The 18,889-nt window shown below is 36.1% G+C and overlaps 2 protein-coding genes across 3 annotated transcripts; both read left to right on the top strand.

Moving 5' to 3' along the window:
• The first annotated feature begins 8,741 nt into the window (after positions 1-8,741).
• fetub (fetuin B) lies at positions 8,742-12,520 on the top strand. Of its 2 annotated transcripts, XM_028028828.1 has the most exons (8): positions 8,742-9,087; positions 9,292-9,405; positions 10,312-10,399; positions 10,550-10,716; positions 10,951-11,064; positions 11,196-11,282; positions 11,403-11,480; positions 11,511-12,520. In XM_028028828.1, exons 1-8 carry the CDS (start codon positions 8,884-8,886, stop codon positions 12,354-12,356), a joined length of 1,698 nt encoding a protein of 565 aa, XP_027884629.1. In that variant the 5' UTR covers positions 8,742-8,883; the 3' UTR covers positions 12,357-12,520. The 2 variants fall into 2 exon arrangements, with proteins under 2 accessions (XP_027884629.1, XP_027884628.1); XM_028028827.1 differs by having other exon boundaries at positions 11,403-12,520.
• A 3,023-nt stretch (positions 12,521-15,543) lies between these two features.
• On the top strand, positions 15,544-17,954 carry LOC114151553 (fetuin-B-like). Its single transcript, XM_028028829.1, has 4 exons — positions 15,544-15,890; positions 16,163-16,276; positions 17,074-17,208; positions 17,515-17,954. Exons 1-4 carry the CDS (start codon positions 15,765-15,767, stop codon positions 17,770-17,772), a joined length of 633 nt encoding a protein of 210 aa, XP_027884630.1. The 5' UTR covers positions 15,544-15,764; the 3' UTR covers positions 17,773-17,954.
• The last annotated feature ends 935 nt before the right edge of the window (positions 17,955-18,889 follow it).

Consider the following 18,889-nt stretch of genomic DNA (forward strand, 5'->3'; position numbering starts at 1 on the left):
GTGCAAAGAATTACTTTTAGGAGTAGTTTCACTGCACTGTACTTTCACATACTGTACATGTGGGTGGGGCTACAGGACATATCAAGACACAGTTGGAAGGATTTTCTCTTTTTTTGAGAAAAGAGAAACACAGCTGCTGATTAGAAAGGTACATTCTGTCCTTTCAGCTGTGAGAGGCATATCGAACACAAACAACGGGGTACAGTTTTCCAGGCTCGGCTAAATGACCTGTGGCATTGAACTCACTGTGCTTGCATACAGGGCGACTACGGTGATTATTTACTGGCCCTGTCAGTAAGTCATTCATGTCCGTCCATAATAAGCTCTGATGAGGCTACGTGAGGAACAGCATGTAGGTTCAGTTATCAAAAAATGCTGCTACTGGAATGGCCTGCATTCACAGCTTTGATCTCACGTGGTGACAGTGCGATGATGAATGAGTCAAAGTGTTAGTGAGCAACCGTAATTGGTGTTTAAGTACATGTTGCTGGGGATAAAAATGTGTTTAAAAGCCTCAAAATTTCCTGAAAGCCTTATGTGTAATTGCTTGTGTTTGTAAAGAGACTAAGTACCACAAAGAGAATTTTATCTCGTTCCCAAAACCATATGCACATTGTTTACAAGATATATGGTGATGAATTCATATATGAATCATATGGGGACAAGTCTGCAAGCTTTCATATTTTTAATGTGGCTTTTTTATTGTCAAACCCTTGTGAACAAAGCTATTTCTAAGCTATCTGCAATATAGTTTCTTTGTTTGATAAGATATTACTGGAGGAATTTGTTTTGTAATGGGTGTCAAAAATATTTTGTTGATAGGGAAAATGGGTGGTAATAATAACAAACAACTAAATCTATTACATTTTAAAACCAGTGCGAAGGCTCTGTACCAGAACAGAGATAAAAAGAGCTTCCACAAAATTAGGAATATTTCAGAAGCAAACATTCATGATTTAACAAAAGCTACTACTCATCACATTGCAAAAAGAGTTTATGATTGAATCATAATAAAAACCAGAAAACTGAAACAAAACGTTTTTCTTGGGGTAAGAGGCCAGACTATTTTACAAATATTTCTTATTTTATTATCTCGCACAAACATTTTTATTGGAAACAAACACAATATTGTGGTGTAAACAACATAAGAGGACTGGGAACACTTCTGGAAATATTTAAAAGCAAACAGTTGGCATGCAAAGAGACAAATCAACGAACACCAAAAAATAGAGTTTTCTTTATTTATGAGTCTGGTAAAGTGGTTGTGTTGTCTCAAAAGTCTTCAGGCTAAAGAGAGACAAACCAGCACAAGATCAATCTCCGGGTTAAAGACAAGCAACATGTTGGGACAGGAAGGATCAGTGAGGGGAGTAACTCACAGCTAATGTTAAGATTTTGAATCATAGTAACTTTGACGTCAGGGAATAGCTTGGTAATTTCAGTGACAGAAACCTAATTTTGAAACTGTCACAAACAACATTGACTTATTGTAAATCTAAGAAAAATTACATATTTAAAATTTTTATTGAAGTTATGATTATTAATAAGTGCTAATTTTTGAAAAATCCAATGCATTTTTGTTTTGGGATATATCTTTCACAGGGAAATGCCATTTAAGCATCTTCTCTGCTGTTCCTGAAGGTAAGGTGCTGCTGTGTGTGTGTGTCTGTCCATTTGCAATCAACTAAATAGCCACACAAAGTCCCCCATTAGCCTGTCATGAGGTGTGTAATTTGTAACATTAAGCCACAGTGATGATGTTGGCTCTCTTTTGTTGTAATGGAAAAAACCTATTTCAACCCATTTTCCTCCGAACACTTGTTAAATATCTCCATTTAATGACCTGGATGAGAACATTTTGTATAACAGTATATACTTAATTTGAAACACAAAACTTTGATGCAGAAAAAGTAATTTTAAACATTTTAAAATGAACAAAATATTGGGTTGTTAGTAAAAATGATTCACAAACAAATCCTATTAACTGTCTTTCGTGTTATATATGTTAGTGTAATATATGGGAATTTTATGAATTAGAGCTACATAAAATAATGCATAATTGTGAATTGAAAGAAAAAGCCCTACAATAATCTTAACAGACAATATACAAAAACATAATTGTGTAAACAGCATCAAATGTGACTAAATATTTTTAAAATATTTCAGTTTCTTTGTTTAATCTACGTTAAACCCCATAGAACAAAGTCTACTTCCCTTTTTTCCATCAACACATGGATTCCTCCAAAATCTTTAAAGGTGCTCAGAGGAGCTCAGGTGAATACCACTGCAAAACAGTTCAGATGATAAAATAAATACTTTAACTAGCTTAATAAAATGCAAGTGAGAGTTGTGATGTACATCTCATGAGTATGAACTAAAAAAAGACATGTTTCTTTTAAGAAATCAATCATTTTAGATTCAACTGTTGACTCAACTGTTCATGAACTGTTTCATATGTATGAAACAGTTCTTTCCTAAAATGCAATTCAAATAAACAAAAAGTTTAGCAAGTTTGAAATTTTAAACACAACCAAAAAACTTGTGGCTCCTGGATTAGTAGCATTATACATGCTACAATTTAGGTGCACAAAAAGGGAAATGGGTAGTTATTTTCCCACAGCTATGTTTAGATAAACATAATTAAAAACACAAGAAAGATACACAATATTACAGGGGTATTAAATAAAAAAACATTTTTGTTTTTAAATAACACGTTTTACTTCGAGACTAAATGTTGCTTTACCTTTTTTATTTACTACTAACCTGTATATTTATGGTAAGCAACTGCTAGTAGTAAACATCGCTTCAGTTAATTAGCACATGTGGAAATGATCTGAAGCACATGTAGACTGCACACTATACACTGTTTATGGAAGTTTTTCTTCTTTTAAAGTCACATGGGAGATAACCAGATTATGCTCAGGGCTACGGTTACAGTGCGTCACCGGGCTAATGAAATTAATTACACTCACATGGATAAATTCTGTTTGAGCCTAGATATTTTATATAACATTCATAAGAACTGTGTGGGACTCAGTGATATTTTAGTGACATAGAGAGAACATTCAATGACCGGTGCTATGTCTCCTTTGGGGAACAGACTGCGTCCACCAGCACAAAGCACACCAGATCCCAAAGGGACATTATGAAGGAGCAATAGTAATCAAAAGAGATGTCATGTAATCCTGCACCTCATGGTTCTTCAATTTTAGCTGTTTTTGTGACCCAATGGACTTTCTTCAAATAAATGTGTGCCATGATATATAATACTTGTATTGCATATCTTTAGCTGTATCTTCTGACCCTTTGAAGTTTTCTTAACTGTGCCCAAAATGTAGAGTTTAGTATAAAGATAAGAATTGTTCAAAATATCGTCAGCATAGTTGCTCAACTAGAAATTCTTATTTGTACCTACCCAACATATTACATTAGCTATTTCAAAAAAATATTGTGCTCTAAAGTCTAAGCAGTAGATATATGTTTAAATTTGTATTGCAACTGAAAAGAGTGTTTAAGTTATATGTTAACTATTAACTGAGCACATAGTGTCATTTTATAGAATAATGAAGCATAACTACAGTATGTTAACTTCAGTTGTTATGAAAATTATATATATATATATATATATATATATATATATATATATATATATATATAATGTGAGCAGATCAGAATCTGTCAGACAAATGTGATCTTAATCAGCTTGGTACCAAGGCTTTTCATGGGAACAATCTTAGAAAGAGTAGAAGTATTGCAGCATTACAAAGAAAAAAAATCCAATCACATTTGCTCTATTTGTATTGTTGGATTCTAAATAAACCAAATAAACAGCTTACATTTATATCTGGAATGAGCAAACATGCAAAAATGAGTTTTTGTCAGCTATTCTGACCCGGGACTGATTGACTCATTGCTGATCAAGCCCCTAGAGGAATAGTACCATCTGTTGTGAGACTCTGTTCTTTGTTTCTCTGAAAATAGAAACAAACAAGAAGCTTTCTTTTTGATATAGAATGGAACACAGACTAAACCACTAGTTTCTAAAATATATTTACTTATTTTTAAATGCCTCAGTGATATAATTTGATTATTTCTTTTCCAAGAACAATCTCTCAGATAGACTTTGTGGCATGTGGGCAAGAATTGGAGCCTAAAGGTTCTGAGATAGCATCACAATGTCTTTATAAGGAGTCTTGCTGGAGTGATTGAAGTTCTCAGATTGCCATGCCGTCATTTCACAATCAGCAATACTGTAAATATTTTTGGAGGTCTCATTATAAAAAGGCAGAAATCAGTCTTTATTTAAATATCTGACCTGTGGGTTAAGGAACAATCCCCTATATGTATGTGTTCTCTCTCATATTACCACTCATATTAGTTGAAAGGGTTTTTAGCTTTTAAATTGAATACAAAGCAATGAAAACCAAATGTGTGATGTATAAACTGCACAGAATGTGCCTGAAAACTGTCCAGGTCTTGGGCACAGTGAGGGGATTATTATATACTCCCTGTGTGAGCAGCAAGCAGCAAGAGCTGAAACTCAGATGAGTTAAACTGTTTCACAGTCACGACTTTGTGCCAAGAGCCACAGTTGTTCTTCATCTGCCCCTGAGCTCATCATTATTTCTGGTTTCAACACATACAGACCTTTTTTGCAAATCGCCCCTGACCACCGATGCTGCCTCTATTTTGAATGCTTGAAATGTTGAACATATGCTGACTGGAGTAGACTCAAACGATTCTAATCACCATTTTCAGCGGGGAAAATTTGGGCTCCGTCTGTGTTTTTCTCCTAAGATGACCATTGGTCTCTCTAGTAAAGTTGATGAGTAGAACAGAAACTGTTATTTGTCTTTTTTCTGGAGTGAATATTGCTCAGTGTGTTTTAACTGTAGACCTTAACAAGTGTATCATTTTTCACTCCAACACTGATTTAAATCTGTCAGCAACATGTTGAATGCATGTCTCACAGGGACTTAGACTCCAGCACCATCTTGTGTTTGAAATAAGTCTTTTTGAAACTAAAGTTATATCCCTATGATATGACAAAAACCCTTAGATTTTCACAGTAGTTTTGTTAAATTGGGATGTTTACTATGACTACTACATTTTTAAGCTATTTGGCAAAAACAGATGATGTCATTGTTTTGTAAGTTTCAGATAGCTTATGTGGAGGAAGTTCTGAAAGCCATTCAGTGGGAAGTTAACAAAGCAAGGAAAGCAAAATAGTTGCTTTTGTATCTTTATGATACTACAGCAGGCAATGGATGTTTGGACAAGGTGCCTTAATCATCTGTTTATACAATTATGTATGTATACCATGGAAATGCCAAGATATAATACTGTTCTGAAACAAGTTTCACAAAATTATCTATCCATCCACATATGGATGGAAGGATGGATGGACAGATGGATGAATGGACAGAAGGAAGGAACAAGGTGATCTATGTTGTACATTTTTTGAGTTGGATTTAGAATAAATAAAAGCAGAGGGCAAGTAATATTAGTTAAGCTGATACATGTTTATGGTGTTTGCAGTCCAATGACCAACATTACATGACAAGAGGAATAGGAAAGAAAATTTTATTTATTTATTTTGTTCAGAATACTTTAAAATGTTGAAACACTGCCTTGTGCTAATTTGGTTCTGAATGGACTTGAAGCAGGATTAAGGAAGGATACTAACACATGATGCAAATGACCTCCAGCTCTTTTATGAAGCTGTGTTTTTGCTCAGACCCAGGATGAAGTTGGTGGGAATGATGGAAACAGAGCAAACAGACAAACAACCGCAGACTTACAGTACTTAAATTAAGCAATGGAACTATGGCAGAGAGAGGAAAAACACAATGATCAGTGAAAAGAGCAAAGTCTGGCCATTGAGCAATTCTAACTCTGAACAGGTTTTATCTCAAGGTTTGTGATTTCAGTCACGTACAAACAGCAACATTTTTACAGATTAGGTTAGCAAAGTTGATATGCTTTTTTTTTCTTTATTTGAGTTATTGAGCAACAAAAATCTGTTTTTGTGTGTGCATAAACAGAAATTACTAAAAACAAGCTAATAGAATAGGTTAGAATATTTGTATAAGATGAATGAAAATATTCTGCAGGAGTTTTATTTTGCATCTTTTCCACTGAACATTAATCTGAGAGCAAAAACACTGAAACATAAAAAAGACTGGAGACGGCTGCAGAAAATGTGGGAAACATTTACAGAGAATGAAACCTGGTCTTTGACTATGGACATTGGTTCTAAGCTTCAGGCACTCAATGCCTTCACAGTTATAAAAGGGCATGTTGATTTTTCTTTTTCCAATTGTATTTGAGCTTCTACAGCACATTCAGGAAGTATTCACAGCACTTCTCTTTTCCCACATTTGGTTATTTTACAGCCTTTCCAAATTGCATAAATTAATCTTTCCTCAAAATGCTACACACAAATACCCCTTTATGACAATGTGGGAAACAGTTATAGATCTTTGCTTATTTATTACAAATATAAAAACACCAACTCACATTTGCATAAGTATTTACAGCCTTTACTCAATACTTTTCTGATCCACATTTGGCAGCAATTACAGCCTCCAGTCATTTTGAATATTATGCTACAAACTTAGCTCACCTAAGACAATTTGACCTATTTTTCTTTTCAGTACTTCTCCATCAGGTTCCATGTAGACATCTGTACACAGCCAGATCTGTCCAGAAATGTTCAATCGGATTCCAATCTGGATTCCTACTTGGCCAATCCAGGTAATTCTGAAGCCACTCCTTTGAGTGGCCCCTGTGATTTGGGTCATTGCCATGCTTCAGTGCAGGGATGGTATTTCGTCTGGTGATGAGTCGTGCCTTGTTTCCTTCAAACACGATGTCTGTCATTCACACTGAAGAGTTCACCTCTTGTCCCACATTTGTGCCTCAATAGAATCCTGTTTTGGAGCTCTATACACAATTTTGGATTTCATGCCTGATGTTTGCAGCCTGACATGCACTCTCTACTGTCGGACCTTCTATAGATAGGTGTGAGCCTTTGCAAATCAAGTCTAATCAACTGAAATTACCACAAGTGGTCTTGATGTAAGCTATAGAAACACCTCAAGGATGATCAGTGGAAGCTAAATTTTGATCTCCTTGTCAACAGTTGGGAATACTTACTTAGATTTGATTTCTTAATTTTCTATTTTTAATAAATTAGCAAAAATCTCAAAAGCTTTTTTCCACATTGTCATAATGGAGTATTTGTGTGTGTCAGAAGTTAGATGAAAAATATTGATTTATTACAATTTGGAAAAGCTGTAAAATAAAATGTCAAAAAATTTAAGCACTGCGCATACTTTATGCGTGCACTGTATATAGCTTGTCATTTCCGTGAGACCTGTACGGAGCCTGGTGCCGCAAGAAAAACGGCAAGTGACTGAGGGTCACTGCACGTAACACAAACCCTGTAAATTCTAGACACTAACAGGTACCATAGAATTGCACAAAAATCCATGAGGGATGGCAGAGTCCCTGCTCGAAATTCCGTGATAGCTGTACGGAGCCTTGTGCCAGGAGCCTTTAAAATGCTGTTTACATCGTTTTAAACTGTGTGATTGTGAGCGTGAGTGGGAATAAAAATAGCAATAGGTATTTTGTTCCATATAACACAGTAGGAGTGTAACAGGTAAACCTTCGATGGATACAAACTCGACTAAAAACCCATCTGTTTAGGATTGTATTTGAAATGTAATCAATTACAAATTTATTGATGGAACCTGACTTAATGTCGTGTTTTGATTGTTGATTCTATGTTGCATTGTGTTTCTGTGTTTGATATAATGCAAAGCACTTTGAAATGCCTTGCTGCTGAAATGTGCTATACAAATAAAATTTGATTGAAAATTTTATTGATAACAGAAATTTGCACCTTCTAAATCTTTGCTCCGATTTAAATGGCAGATTTGCTAAATGAATAAAGAGAAATTATATCTTCAGCATTTATCCACTGAAAAATTTTGACTCAATAAACATATCTAATACAATTTTGTGAACAGATAAAAAAGTATAGTGCCATAAGGATGTTCTACTATTCTGTCATTTAGATGATGGTAGAATGCACATAGGCTATTTGTTTTCAGAGGTTTATGTTTACCAGTCATTCAGTCAAAATTGAGCCATTCAAAAATGTACATAAACAGGTCTTTGTGACCAATTTGCTACATGGGTGTACTTTAGCACAAAAATATTGACTTTCTAATAGGTGGTTTTCTGTCTTGTTTATTTATTTGGACAAAGGTCAACGATATCTCTGTAAAGTCTGAAAATAATTATAAACTTGTTTTCCAAATTCAGATGATAATCAGCAAGGAATAAGTCAAAATTTGATAATGTGCTGAACCAAAATGGTCTCCTGTTCCTACTGACTACCAATAATCACTTTCATAGACTTCAGTTTGCTTCTCTTTGAATTTTGACTAAAGCTTTAAAGACTTTCTGCACATGTAAATTTTTAGACCTTTAGGATCAGCCTTGCCTTTGAGTAAACTAAATGTTAGTGCCAAGAGGAGATCATGTGACTTCTACCAATCAACCAAAGGTCTCCCAACCTTCCGACCATATTGATCCTAAAGAGGAGAGAGGGCTGATAAACTCCATTGTGCAAGTCTGTACTGTAGCTGATTGGTTGGTTGAGAGACAGGAGCAAAGTCTTAGATGTGACAATCTGTTTAGGAATGAAACAGAGGCCGAGGGTTGTGTTGACTCTAGTGGGTATGATAGTCAGAGCAAGAATATAAAGGGTCATCATTTTCCTCTCTCCTGGCACCTCTCTTCTGTTTGGTTGGTGTGTGAGAAAGAGGCATAGTAAGTTTGACAGAGATAGAGTCAAGGCAGGGCTTTGTGATGAAGACCTGTGTCCTGTTCCTGCTGGTAGTGGGGAGCGTCTACAGCGCGCCTGTTGAGCAGGGTGGCATCCAGGCAGGTTCCTGTGAAGATCCATCAGTTGTGAGTGCTGCTCATTTAGCTCTCAGCAAGATCAACCTTGATCGAGTGGATGGCTACGTCTTCAGCCTGCACCGGCTTTCCAATGTCCACCTGGATAGACATGTAAGTAAAACCAACTGAGCCCCACTGATGAGTATTTTTTGGTCTAAGATATAAAGCACTCTATGAGTTTCTTTCTTTTTTTTTTACATTGATTGAAAGATAAAACTTAGGAGATATGACAAATCACACATTATTAGTGCTATATATATTCATTTTAACGCTGTGTAGAAATCAGACATAATAATTGTTATTTGTGTGTTACAGGGAGAAAACGGAGTAGTTTATTATCTGAATCTGGATGTAGTGGAGACCAACTGCAGTGTTCTCAGTAGGAGGGACTGGAAGAAATGCGAGGCTCGTCCCGAAACTGAGATGCCGGTTAGAACTCGAATCTTCACTCTTAACACATAAACACACAAGTAAATTCTGTCCTGCAACTTGTTCTTTATCACATATTCATTCATAGCTAACTTTTGGTGTCAGCAGAAGCAGGCTCCTTTCATGTCATCTGTTTAAGATGCAACGGATGCAACTTAATGGCAGTTCAGTGAATTATTATAAAGTACATAGGCAGAACAGGCATAAAAATTAATAATCTTTATTTCTCTGCCTGAGGGGAAGTAAAACATAAGCATTTCCAAATCCATATTTTAAAAATCTAATCTAACACTATGTGTGCTGGGTTTCATCAGATACAACCTGGTAGATTTGCAGATAAAGAAAGAAAAGCGGCTGTTTCTTATATCATAGCCACAGTAGAAAACTATTTTGTTGCACTTCAGCTAGTTTATACCCCATTAATTCAGATGTATATACAGAACTTCTCAATCAATATTTTGTATTGTTCTGCTACAGTATTTAAAGTAACACATCTAACTAATTCCCAAGAAATGAACAACATGGATTTACCATGCAAGTTGCATCTAGATGAAGTTAGGTTTGACATCCTTCTGAGACCCAAATTCCCACTTTGGAAACAAATGAAGGCAATTCCTGCACAACGACTCCTTCCACTATCCATCTTTAAAGTAACAGCACTGCTGTTGAAGATGAAAATGCATGCCTCAAGCAAAAATAAAAACAGTTATGACACCATGGTTCTAATTTTAAAGTTGTTTGTCAAACAACCTAATAATTGAGGATTTAAAACAAAACTTCACACGATATTTTTTGTTTTCTACTTTGACTCTACTCTTACTCCATTAGAATACAGAAAAAAATTGTTTGGGGAAAAAAATCCAAACATATATACTTGTATATATCTACATTACTGTGTTTTTGCAGGTGTATGGACAATGCAAGGCTGCCATCTACATCAATAAGCCACACAGAGTGGTTCGTCTCTACAAATACGACTGTGTTATTAGGCCAGGTATGAAAAAGAAAATAATAATATTTTTGTGTGTGTGTGGTTTTGTGCCAAAAGTTAAGATTTTTTATAAAAGTGAACTTTGCGAGGTTAGCAAATGCAACACATTATTACAATATCCAATCACTAAAAGGACGTTTTATATTTACTCAGTTCCTTCAGCCAGGGTGACAGAGATTTGCCCCGACTGTTCAACTTTCATCGACTTTGGCAATGAACAGGTTCAGAAGGCTGTGTCTCAATCACTGGAGAAGTTCAACAATGAAAGTGGACTGAACAATCATTTTGCTCTGCTCAAAATCTTACGCGCTTCTGCCGGCGTAAGTAAAAAAAATTAAAATACAGTAATACCAAACAAACATCGCATTGTATACTATTTTATCCCATCTTATTGTGTATTCTAGTTAAAGCAAGGTAAAAAATGCCTTTAGTTGAAAATTTGACAAGTTACATCAATTGAACAGTCTACGAGAATCTCCTGATTATATATATTTTCTATTGCTGTATCCTCTTTTAAACACAAACCTTTTCTCTTTTCTTACATTTGTCTCCAGATGGCAATGGACATGTATTACAATGTGGAATACACTATTCAAGAGACTGAATGCGGAAAGTATAAACAGCCACCAGCAGGTGAAAAGTGTCCTATCATGACATGTGAATTCTCAGTGAGTCATATCAAAATATTTTCCTTAAAATTTATGTGGTTATAAATCTGTATTGGTCCTTTTACATGTGCTTTCACTATGTGACCTGAATGGAGTGGAATGCTACATTTAAAATATGCTTCTGTTCTCAGCACAAGGGCTTCTGTAAGGCATCTCTCATGAAAATCCCAGGTGATAAAGAAGACATTAGTGTAGAATGTGAAATCTATGAGCAAGAGGTAACCTACAGTTTCTGTATTTTAAACGGGCTTTTACTGGTGTCATTTTTATACCAGCTTCGAATGTGTTGCTCTAATATTCCACATGATGCAAATCTTTATTTTCTTGATTTTTCACAGGCTGCTGACAGAGAAAAAAAACAACATCTACTGGGTGATGCAACTGACCACCCCCACAATGACACACACACACATCCACATGAAAAAGGCCATGACCATGACAAAGAGCATGGCAAAGGTCACTCACATGGACATGGGCATAGACACGGTCAGGGCGGGAGCCACGAGCACGGTCAGGGCGGGGGCCGTGGACAAAGTCATCATGGCGGGAGCCACGAACATGGTCAGGGCCATGACCATGGTCAAGGTGGGGAACGCGGACACGGTCATGGCCGTGGACAAGGGCGGGGCCATGAACATGGCATAGGTCATTTACGTTTAAGTGAACACGATCACATCCATGACCACACCAAGGATCACTCTCACCATGATGTCCCACATCCTGATGACAGCAAACATCACCACACCCATGATCATAATCCAGGCAGTGCCTACAGGCATGGGCATGCCCACTCACATGACCATGGACTTGACAGCGATCATGATCATGTTCATGCCTATCATGCCAAGGCACGAAACCACACTGGTGGCTTTCCCAATCAGCACCATAACTACAGCCATCCTGAGGGCACACACACCCATGAGCATGACCATGAGCTTGCTTTGGACCATGACCACAAGCATGCTCACCTGCATGAGCATGAACATCACCACCATCATCACTTGCATGAACATGAGGCCGAACCACACGATGAACCAGAGGGCTTGATAAGGACTCTGCCTGCCATTGACCAACCAATGATCCTGCCTTCTTTCCCTGACGTTCCCGCAGGTGGGCCTAAAGCTGGAGTCACTCTGCCCCTCAGACCTGACCCCAGTATTCCGGGACAGACTGAACCAACCATCCTGCCTTTCCCTACCTCTCGCTCAGCAGAGTGTGCCAATCCACCACCAGGAGCCAGTTTAGTGAACAAACTCTTTACAGAGGATCCCTTGTTCAAGCCTGCTGCATGATGAAACTTAACTGCTCTTGAACGAGAGCAAAACTTCTGCGAGAATTCATATACTAATTGTCTTAGTATTGTAACAACTACTTTTCCTGGTTATTGTTGAATACCCAACTTGTGAAATGCCACCTATTTTGACCATTTAATAAAGACAAAGTGTACAAAATTAAACTTCTTTTAATTTGTGCCATTTGCTTCTGAACAAAAGATCAGAATCTGTAAATGGGTCATTGGTAAAAACGCCAACAGTACAGCTGACTGTACCTAAATGTCTTTTTAAACTAAGCTCGCTGACAAAACTTAGACTTAGATTTTTTAAATCATGTGTGTCAGAGAGTTGAAATGAAAAAAAAATCCAGTGTCTCTCAAGGGTTTAAATAAATAGTTGCATCTGCCTGATAATTTTCACAACAGATAGTTTGCTTAGTTTGTTGCTTTGTGCTTCGAGCTGGTCCAGTTTACCCAAGCAGCATGATTAAAACTGTTTTGTGCACAAAACATTTAAACTCTGAATTGCAGTTTTTACATTTGCATTTTTTTAAATGTTGTAATGGAGTATTTCAGAATATTTTAAATTATCCCAAATTCTAGTAAATATATCATGTCATGTCATAATTGTCATGTTAGTATGTAATCTTCTGACCCATATGCACAGACACGCAGGAGACAAGTAAAATCTAAAAATTTTATTGCAAGAATATTAATAACGAATCTTAGTCATGAAGGCTGTTCTGGAAGGAACTGGAAGTTGACAACAAGAACACTGTTGAGACATGAGAGGTTAGATCAGAATTGACTAGAGATGCACTATAAAATATGAAACAAGCTTACTTTGACTCATTGTAGGTGGAGCCGCCAGGGACAAGTGAGTGTTGTTTTTCCTTGTGTATTGACAGTGACAGATGACTCTTGAGCCAGACAGATGACAAGACAGAAAGCAGTGATAGTGGAAAGATAGACAGGTTAAGAACACAGGAGAATGATGGTGAGTAAAAGCTGCCAGATACAGAGATGGGTTCCGACATTTATGGTGCAGATGAGGTCTTGAACAAGGGAATCCAGAATACTTCAGATGGAGTGACCAAATGAGCACAGCAATCCTGAAAAGGTTCAAACAAGCAAGTAAACAGAGGGTTTGGTTTATCATGAAGAATAACACTCAGGCATCAGAGGCTTCTTCTTCTCCTTTTCTGTTATGGCTAATCACAAGCAACTTTCAGGTGAATACTGCCATCGATTGTGAAGCATTGCTACCTTATATTTATTAAATTCTATTTTTATCAGTTTCTCTCTTTCAGTCTCATATTTTACAATTCATCAATACACATTCTACATTTTCTTTTTCTCCACATCCTTCACATTTTTCACTTTTCTTACCAGTAACACATAAAATGACATTTAACAGGTATGACCTAATCTTAATTTCATTATATCTTCCCTTCCCCTCATTAATATTTTTTAACTTACGTTGGCTTTTGTTTAAACACCTTCCTTTCTTTTCTTCATTCCACCTTTTTTGCCATATTTCTATTTATTTACTCTTAATTAATTTGCCTTCCCCGTTCCCAAAAAAGGAAATGTAATAGTTATTATGCTCTCTAAAGCCCTTTTAGCTAATTTGTCTACCTTTTCATTGCCTTTTACTCCTTTGTGTGATGGTACACAACAAAACTAAATATCAATGTCACCTCTAACTAAATCAACTGGGCTTTATTTTTATTAAGTCAAAGGAGGGCTGGCAGCCAGCTCTTCATATACAGCAGTTGGTTAGTGATAATAAAAGCACACCTGCATAGGTCCCGTCCACGCTTCCTGGCGCCATCTAGTGGTTCCAAAAATGAACAACACACAATGATACAAATCTTGACAGAAACATGTTTCTGCAAACATTTCGTTGTAATCATATTGAAACTGATTTGTTTGTTTGTTTGTTTTTCCTGAATACGCAGTTAATGCAAATTATATATATATATATTGTAATGAAGTATTTCAGAATATTATAAACAACCAAAACAGAAGAATTTCTACTTTTTTCAACTCCAGACTGAACATCTGCTCTAGGTTGCTAAAACTGAAAAAAAGTCTTTATATCTTGTCTTTGTGAACTTTTACTGATGCAATCAGATTTCCAGACATAGCAAACAGCCGTTATCAGTGGGCCTCTTCAGTTGCAAAATTGAAAAACAACGTTTTTCCTAGACTGACCTATTGAGTCATTTCAAGTTAAAGGTTGTGATGAGCTGTTAAAAAACAATCACAATAAAGTTTTAATTCACAAAGTAGATTGCATCATATCAAAAGCAAAAGATTTTTGGTGCAGATGGATCATAGCCATTATTAAACATCAAATTAGTAGTAAATTTGCTGAAAGACAACAAAGTTGTTTCCAAGAAACCATCACAACTGTTCAAATGTTCAACAGAACTACCACTTTGACCCAGCTCTGTTGAACAATGGACACATCTAAAAGTTGCAGGACACAGGCCCTTGGAGACTGGAGTAGAATTTCCCTGGCTTAGAAAATAAACCCCAGAAAGAAAGTTTAAGAAAAACTTTAATATATACAAACCTTTGAGAGAAATTAAAAGAAGATCCCCTTAAAAATAAGAATTCTTATTCAGTCTAAAACCTGCAGGACAGTAGATCTTGAGAAATAGGTTCAAGTCCCCTGGTTTAAAACAAACACATCAGTTAGTTCTGAGCATCAATTTTTTTTTCAGATTGATTGCAACTCTGCTCTAAATGATTGCTCCTGATGTGATCCTTGTGAGATGATTGAGCAAGTAACTTAAAATACAATTTGCACTTTTGAGTTGGACTGAATAGACAACTGATGATTTTAGCTTTGCTGATCACCTCAGTAAGAAAGTGTTTTCAAGTAAGAACTACTTGAAATCCATCCATCCATCCATCCATCCATTTTCTGTTCACCCATGTCCCTAATGGGGTCGGGAGGGTTGCTGGTGCCTATCACCAGCTACGTTCCGGGCGAGAGGCGGGGTACACCCTGGACAGGTCGCCAGTCTGTCGCAGCTACTTGAAATCACAACTGGTAATTAGGCCTTTTGTACTAAAATACCAAGGCCATTTTCCAACTTTTTGTGAGACAATTGAAACATAATTATATTGTGGGAAAAATTTACTGTATTTTCTGCTCCAGGAACTTGATCATAAAAATTAATCTGCAATGCAGGATTGTGGTAATTAATATTTTAGGTTTTAGCTTTCTTTTTTCTTGTGTTGAGTTTATTCATGTTTTGTGTTCCACAGATGAGAAATCAAATTAACCTTTCAGACTTGAGTTCCTATCACTGTGGTGCATTTGGTTTCTTTTGCTATGTTTCTTTGACTTTGCACCTTTAATCCCTGTTTAGTTGCAGCTACTGCTGTTGTGCATGTGTGTCCGGATTGCCCTATGGCTGACAATTTGAATGAACCAGTAATCAAGGAGACAGCCAAGCTCGCTTTACAGAAGTTTAATAAGGAAAGTCATCTTGTCAACTACTTCACTCTAGAAAATATTACAAAAGCCAGCTTACAGGTAAAAACAAGTGCATGGACCTTACCAAACTTACAAATAAATCAAACTTCAGATCCAGGACAAGTTTCTTTGAGAAATATTCTTATCCTTAAAACTTCTTGCATCATATATTGTTTCAACCTCAAAATTCAATGTATTTTGGGAGGCCAAACAATAAAATATAATTGTAAAATTGATTCCCCAATTTTAAAATTTTATATGATTGTGTCAGGAAAGATAGTATGAATGTCAATTTAATACTGTATGTGCTATGCTTTTGTGTGTTTTGCCAGTGGGTTGTTGGACCGTCTTACTTTGTAGAGTTCACTGTTCTGGAAACAGAGTGTTCAAAAGAAACTGATTTCAGTGAGCTGACCCACTGCACTGCAATGAACTGTCAGTTTGCTGTGAGTAACAGATGTAAACATTGCAATTTAGCTGTTTTAATCATTTCCAAATTTCAAAATCTTAATTTCAGAGAGTCTGTTCACAATCCTAGACAGACATGTGGCAGCTAGAAAAGTCTTTAGTCATCCCTCATTTTGTCATGAGTTTAAAAAAAAAGTTTAATTTTGTTGGTTTTGTTCTGTTCATTAGGTTGTTTGACTTCAAGTTCTGCTTCTTGTTTTATTTTCGTAGTCTGTTTTTGTTCTATTTGTTTGTTTATTTATTTATTTAAGGATCCCCATTAGTCTCTACCGCAGAAGACTTCTTCCTGGGATCCACATCATGTGTTGTGTTTTCTCTGTAACACATTATTTCTGTTCATTTTTAGTATTATGAATTACAGACAATAAAACCCCAATACTCTTGAGAAAAATAATATTTTAAACAGAAACATCAGGCTCGCAAAAAGCATGTTCTTACACCATTGAAAGACCTGAATTATTTCTTTGTATTTTTCTTCTAACATGCCAAACCTTCTGATCTTCTTTAGTCTAATCTGAAAAAATATATATTTTTAGTTTCATGTTGATTTCCTTACGTGAGTTTAAGACAGGTAATTGTGAAAAAAATCAAGCTCCTCTGCCTTCAGAAATATACAGCTTGGTCAAAACAACAAATCAGAGTCAGGAGGAAAAAAATTCAAAAAATTGGATGTAGTGTACATTTACCTTATGGTGTAATTTTGCAAGAATATGTGAATATAGACAATTGATTAATAAAAAAATAACATACTAACTATTCTTAACTTCTCTTTTAGCACAGGGGGTTCTGTATTGGTTCACACATGACTCACGAGGAGGCGTTTAAAAACATGAACCCTGTTGGAAAAGACGCCAGCTCCTTTCAGAAAGCAGAATCTGTTGAGGTGAAATGTGAAATCTATGAACCACAGGTATTTTCTTTGATTATTATTATGGACAACAAAAATATTAGCTACCGAATAAAAAAATGATTCAAAAACTTTCCCTAGCATTTTGTAAACTTCCAAAAGTTTACAACATGCTGAAGTGTCTCTGCTACTACTTAAAAGAAAGAGATGAGATCTTGCCCCCACCCTGCACTCCTAAACCACCATGAATAAGAAAATTTTAATAAAATGTTCAAACCCCAGAAAGGAGGAAGTCTATTATTTACTTGTCTTTGATATTTGTAGATGTTCAATTGTGAAACCATTATTCTTTTATTCTTCTTTCTGTAGGCTGCCACTGTGGAGGAGCAGGCTCATGCTAAAGCGGTTAGTGGGCACCCAGAGCAACATCACCACAACCACACACACCTGCACCACCATGAGCATGTGCACCCTGTCACGCAAGGCTCAGACATCACTGTCTCCAACCCAAAAGGCCTTCTTGGCAGAATTGTGTTTGAGCCTGCCACTCCCAGATCAGCCCCAACTGCTAACTCCTGTCCTGGTGCTAGAAGACACAATCTTGGTTTACGCAGTCCCCTGCTCTGATTATCTGGATTCATCTTTGTTTAATTTCCCATGTTACACGTTTTATATTTTGATGGAATTACTTGAAACTGGTATAAAGAACTGTTACTAAAAAGTAGGATGGTATTAACCTGAGTTATTAGGCATTATTGTAACATGATGCATTTCACTAATTCTTTGATTAAAGCATGTTTTACATTGAATATTTTTTTCTGATAATGTGAAATACTTGATTTATGTTTTCACAGTTCAAATGCAGTTTTCAAGCAAAATTATTGCTTCTGAGCACAGTTGCATTCAGAGACGTGGAGGTGGAAAATATGCAATTAAAAATATACAAATATATTTAAACATAGTTTTGCACTTAAATGTCCATAAAAAATCTTCTCAGTAAAGTATTTAGCAATAGTTATGAGAACCCTGTTGAGATGAAAGAACGAACTACATGCATTGCTAATGCATCAGTAATTATGTTCTAATTGTGCAAGAATACCAAAATCCTGCTTGTATGACTGAGAATTGTTGCAAAATTAAACAAAATGTTAAGTCTAAATAAGTATTCATATGAAATCAGAACTTGCCACAGCATGGAAGGTGATTTTAAACCTTGTGGTGCTGTCCTACAGAGCTGAACTACAGTTTTAAAATCTTAATTTAACTTTATCATCATTAAGTCATCAAACTGCAATGATGAGATCAATTGATGACCATTGCAATATTGAGATCTATGTCAGGACACTTTTTTTTTAATCTCGTGCCAGATCCCACACAAGTCATCTGACAGAGCCTTGCAGAAAAAAACAGACAAAACATTAGCCTATGCTTCAAGGTTTTTACACAAAACAATAAAACTGTATTCCTACATGCAAAGACATGAGTAAATGTTCTATAATTAGTTTCACTATGACACCTTACAATTCCAGACCATCTATTGAAAGATGCTTTTGAAGCGTGTAAAGAAACTCGGGTATATGAATGTTTTGTGGCAAATTGAACTAAGAAAATTCCAGAAACACAAGCTCAAGTGTAGACAGACAAATTGTTTAATCTCTTTTAGAAGACAATTAATGACTTAACAAATTTCAGCCCATCTGACAGGTTGTCAGTAAGCTCATCCTTTCTCTAAAGAATTTAATCT

This window comes from Xiphophorus couchianus, chromosome 9, assembly GCF_001444195.1.
Source record: "Xiphophorus couchianus chromosome 9, X_couchianus-1.0, whole genome shotgun sequence".
In the NCBI taxonomy this organism is placed as follows: Eukaryota; Metazoa; Chordata; class Actinopteri; order Cyprinodontiformes; family Poeciliidae; genus Xiphophorus; species Xiphophorus couchianus.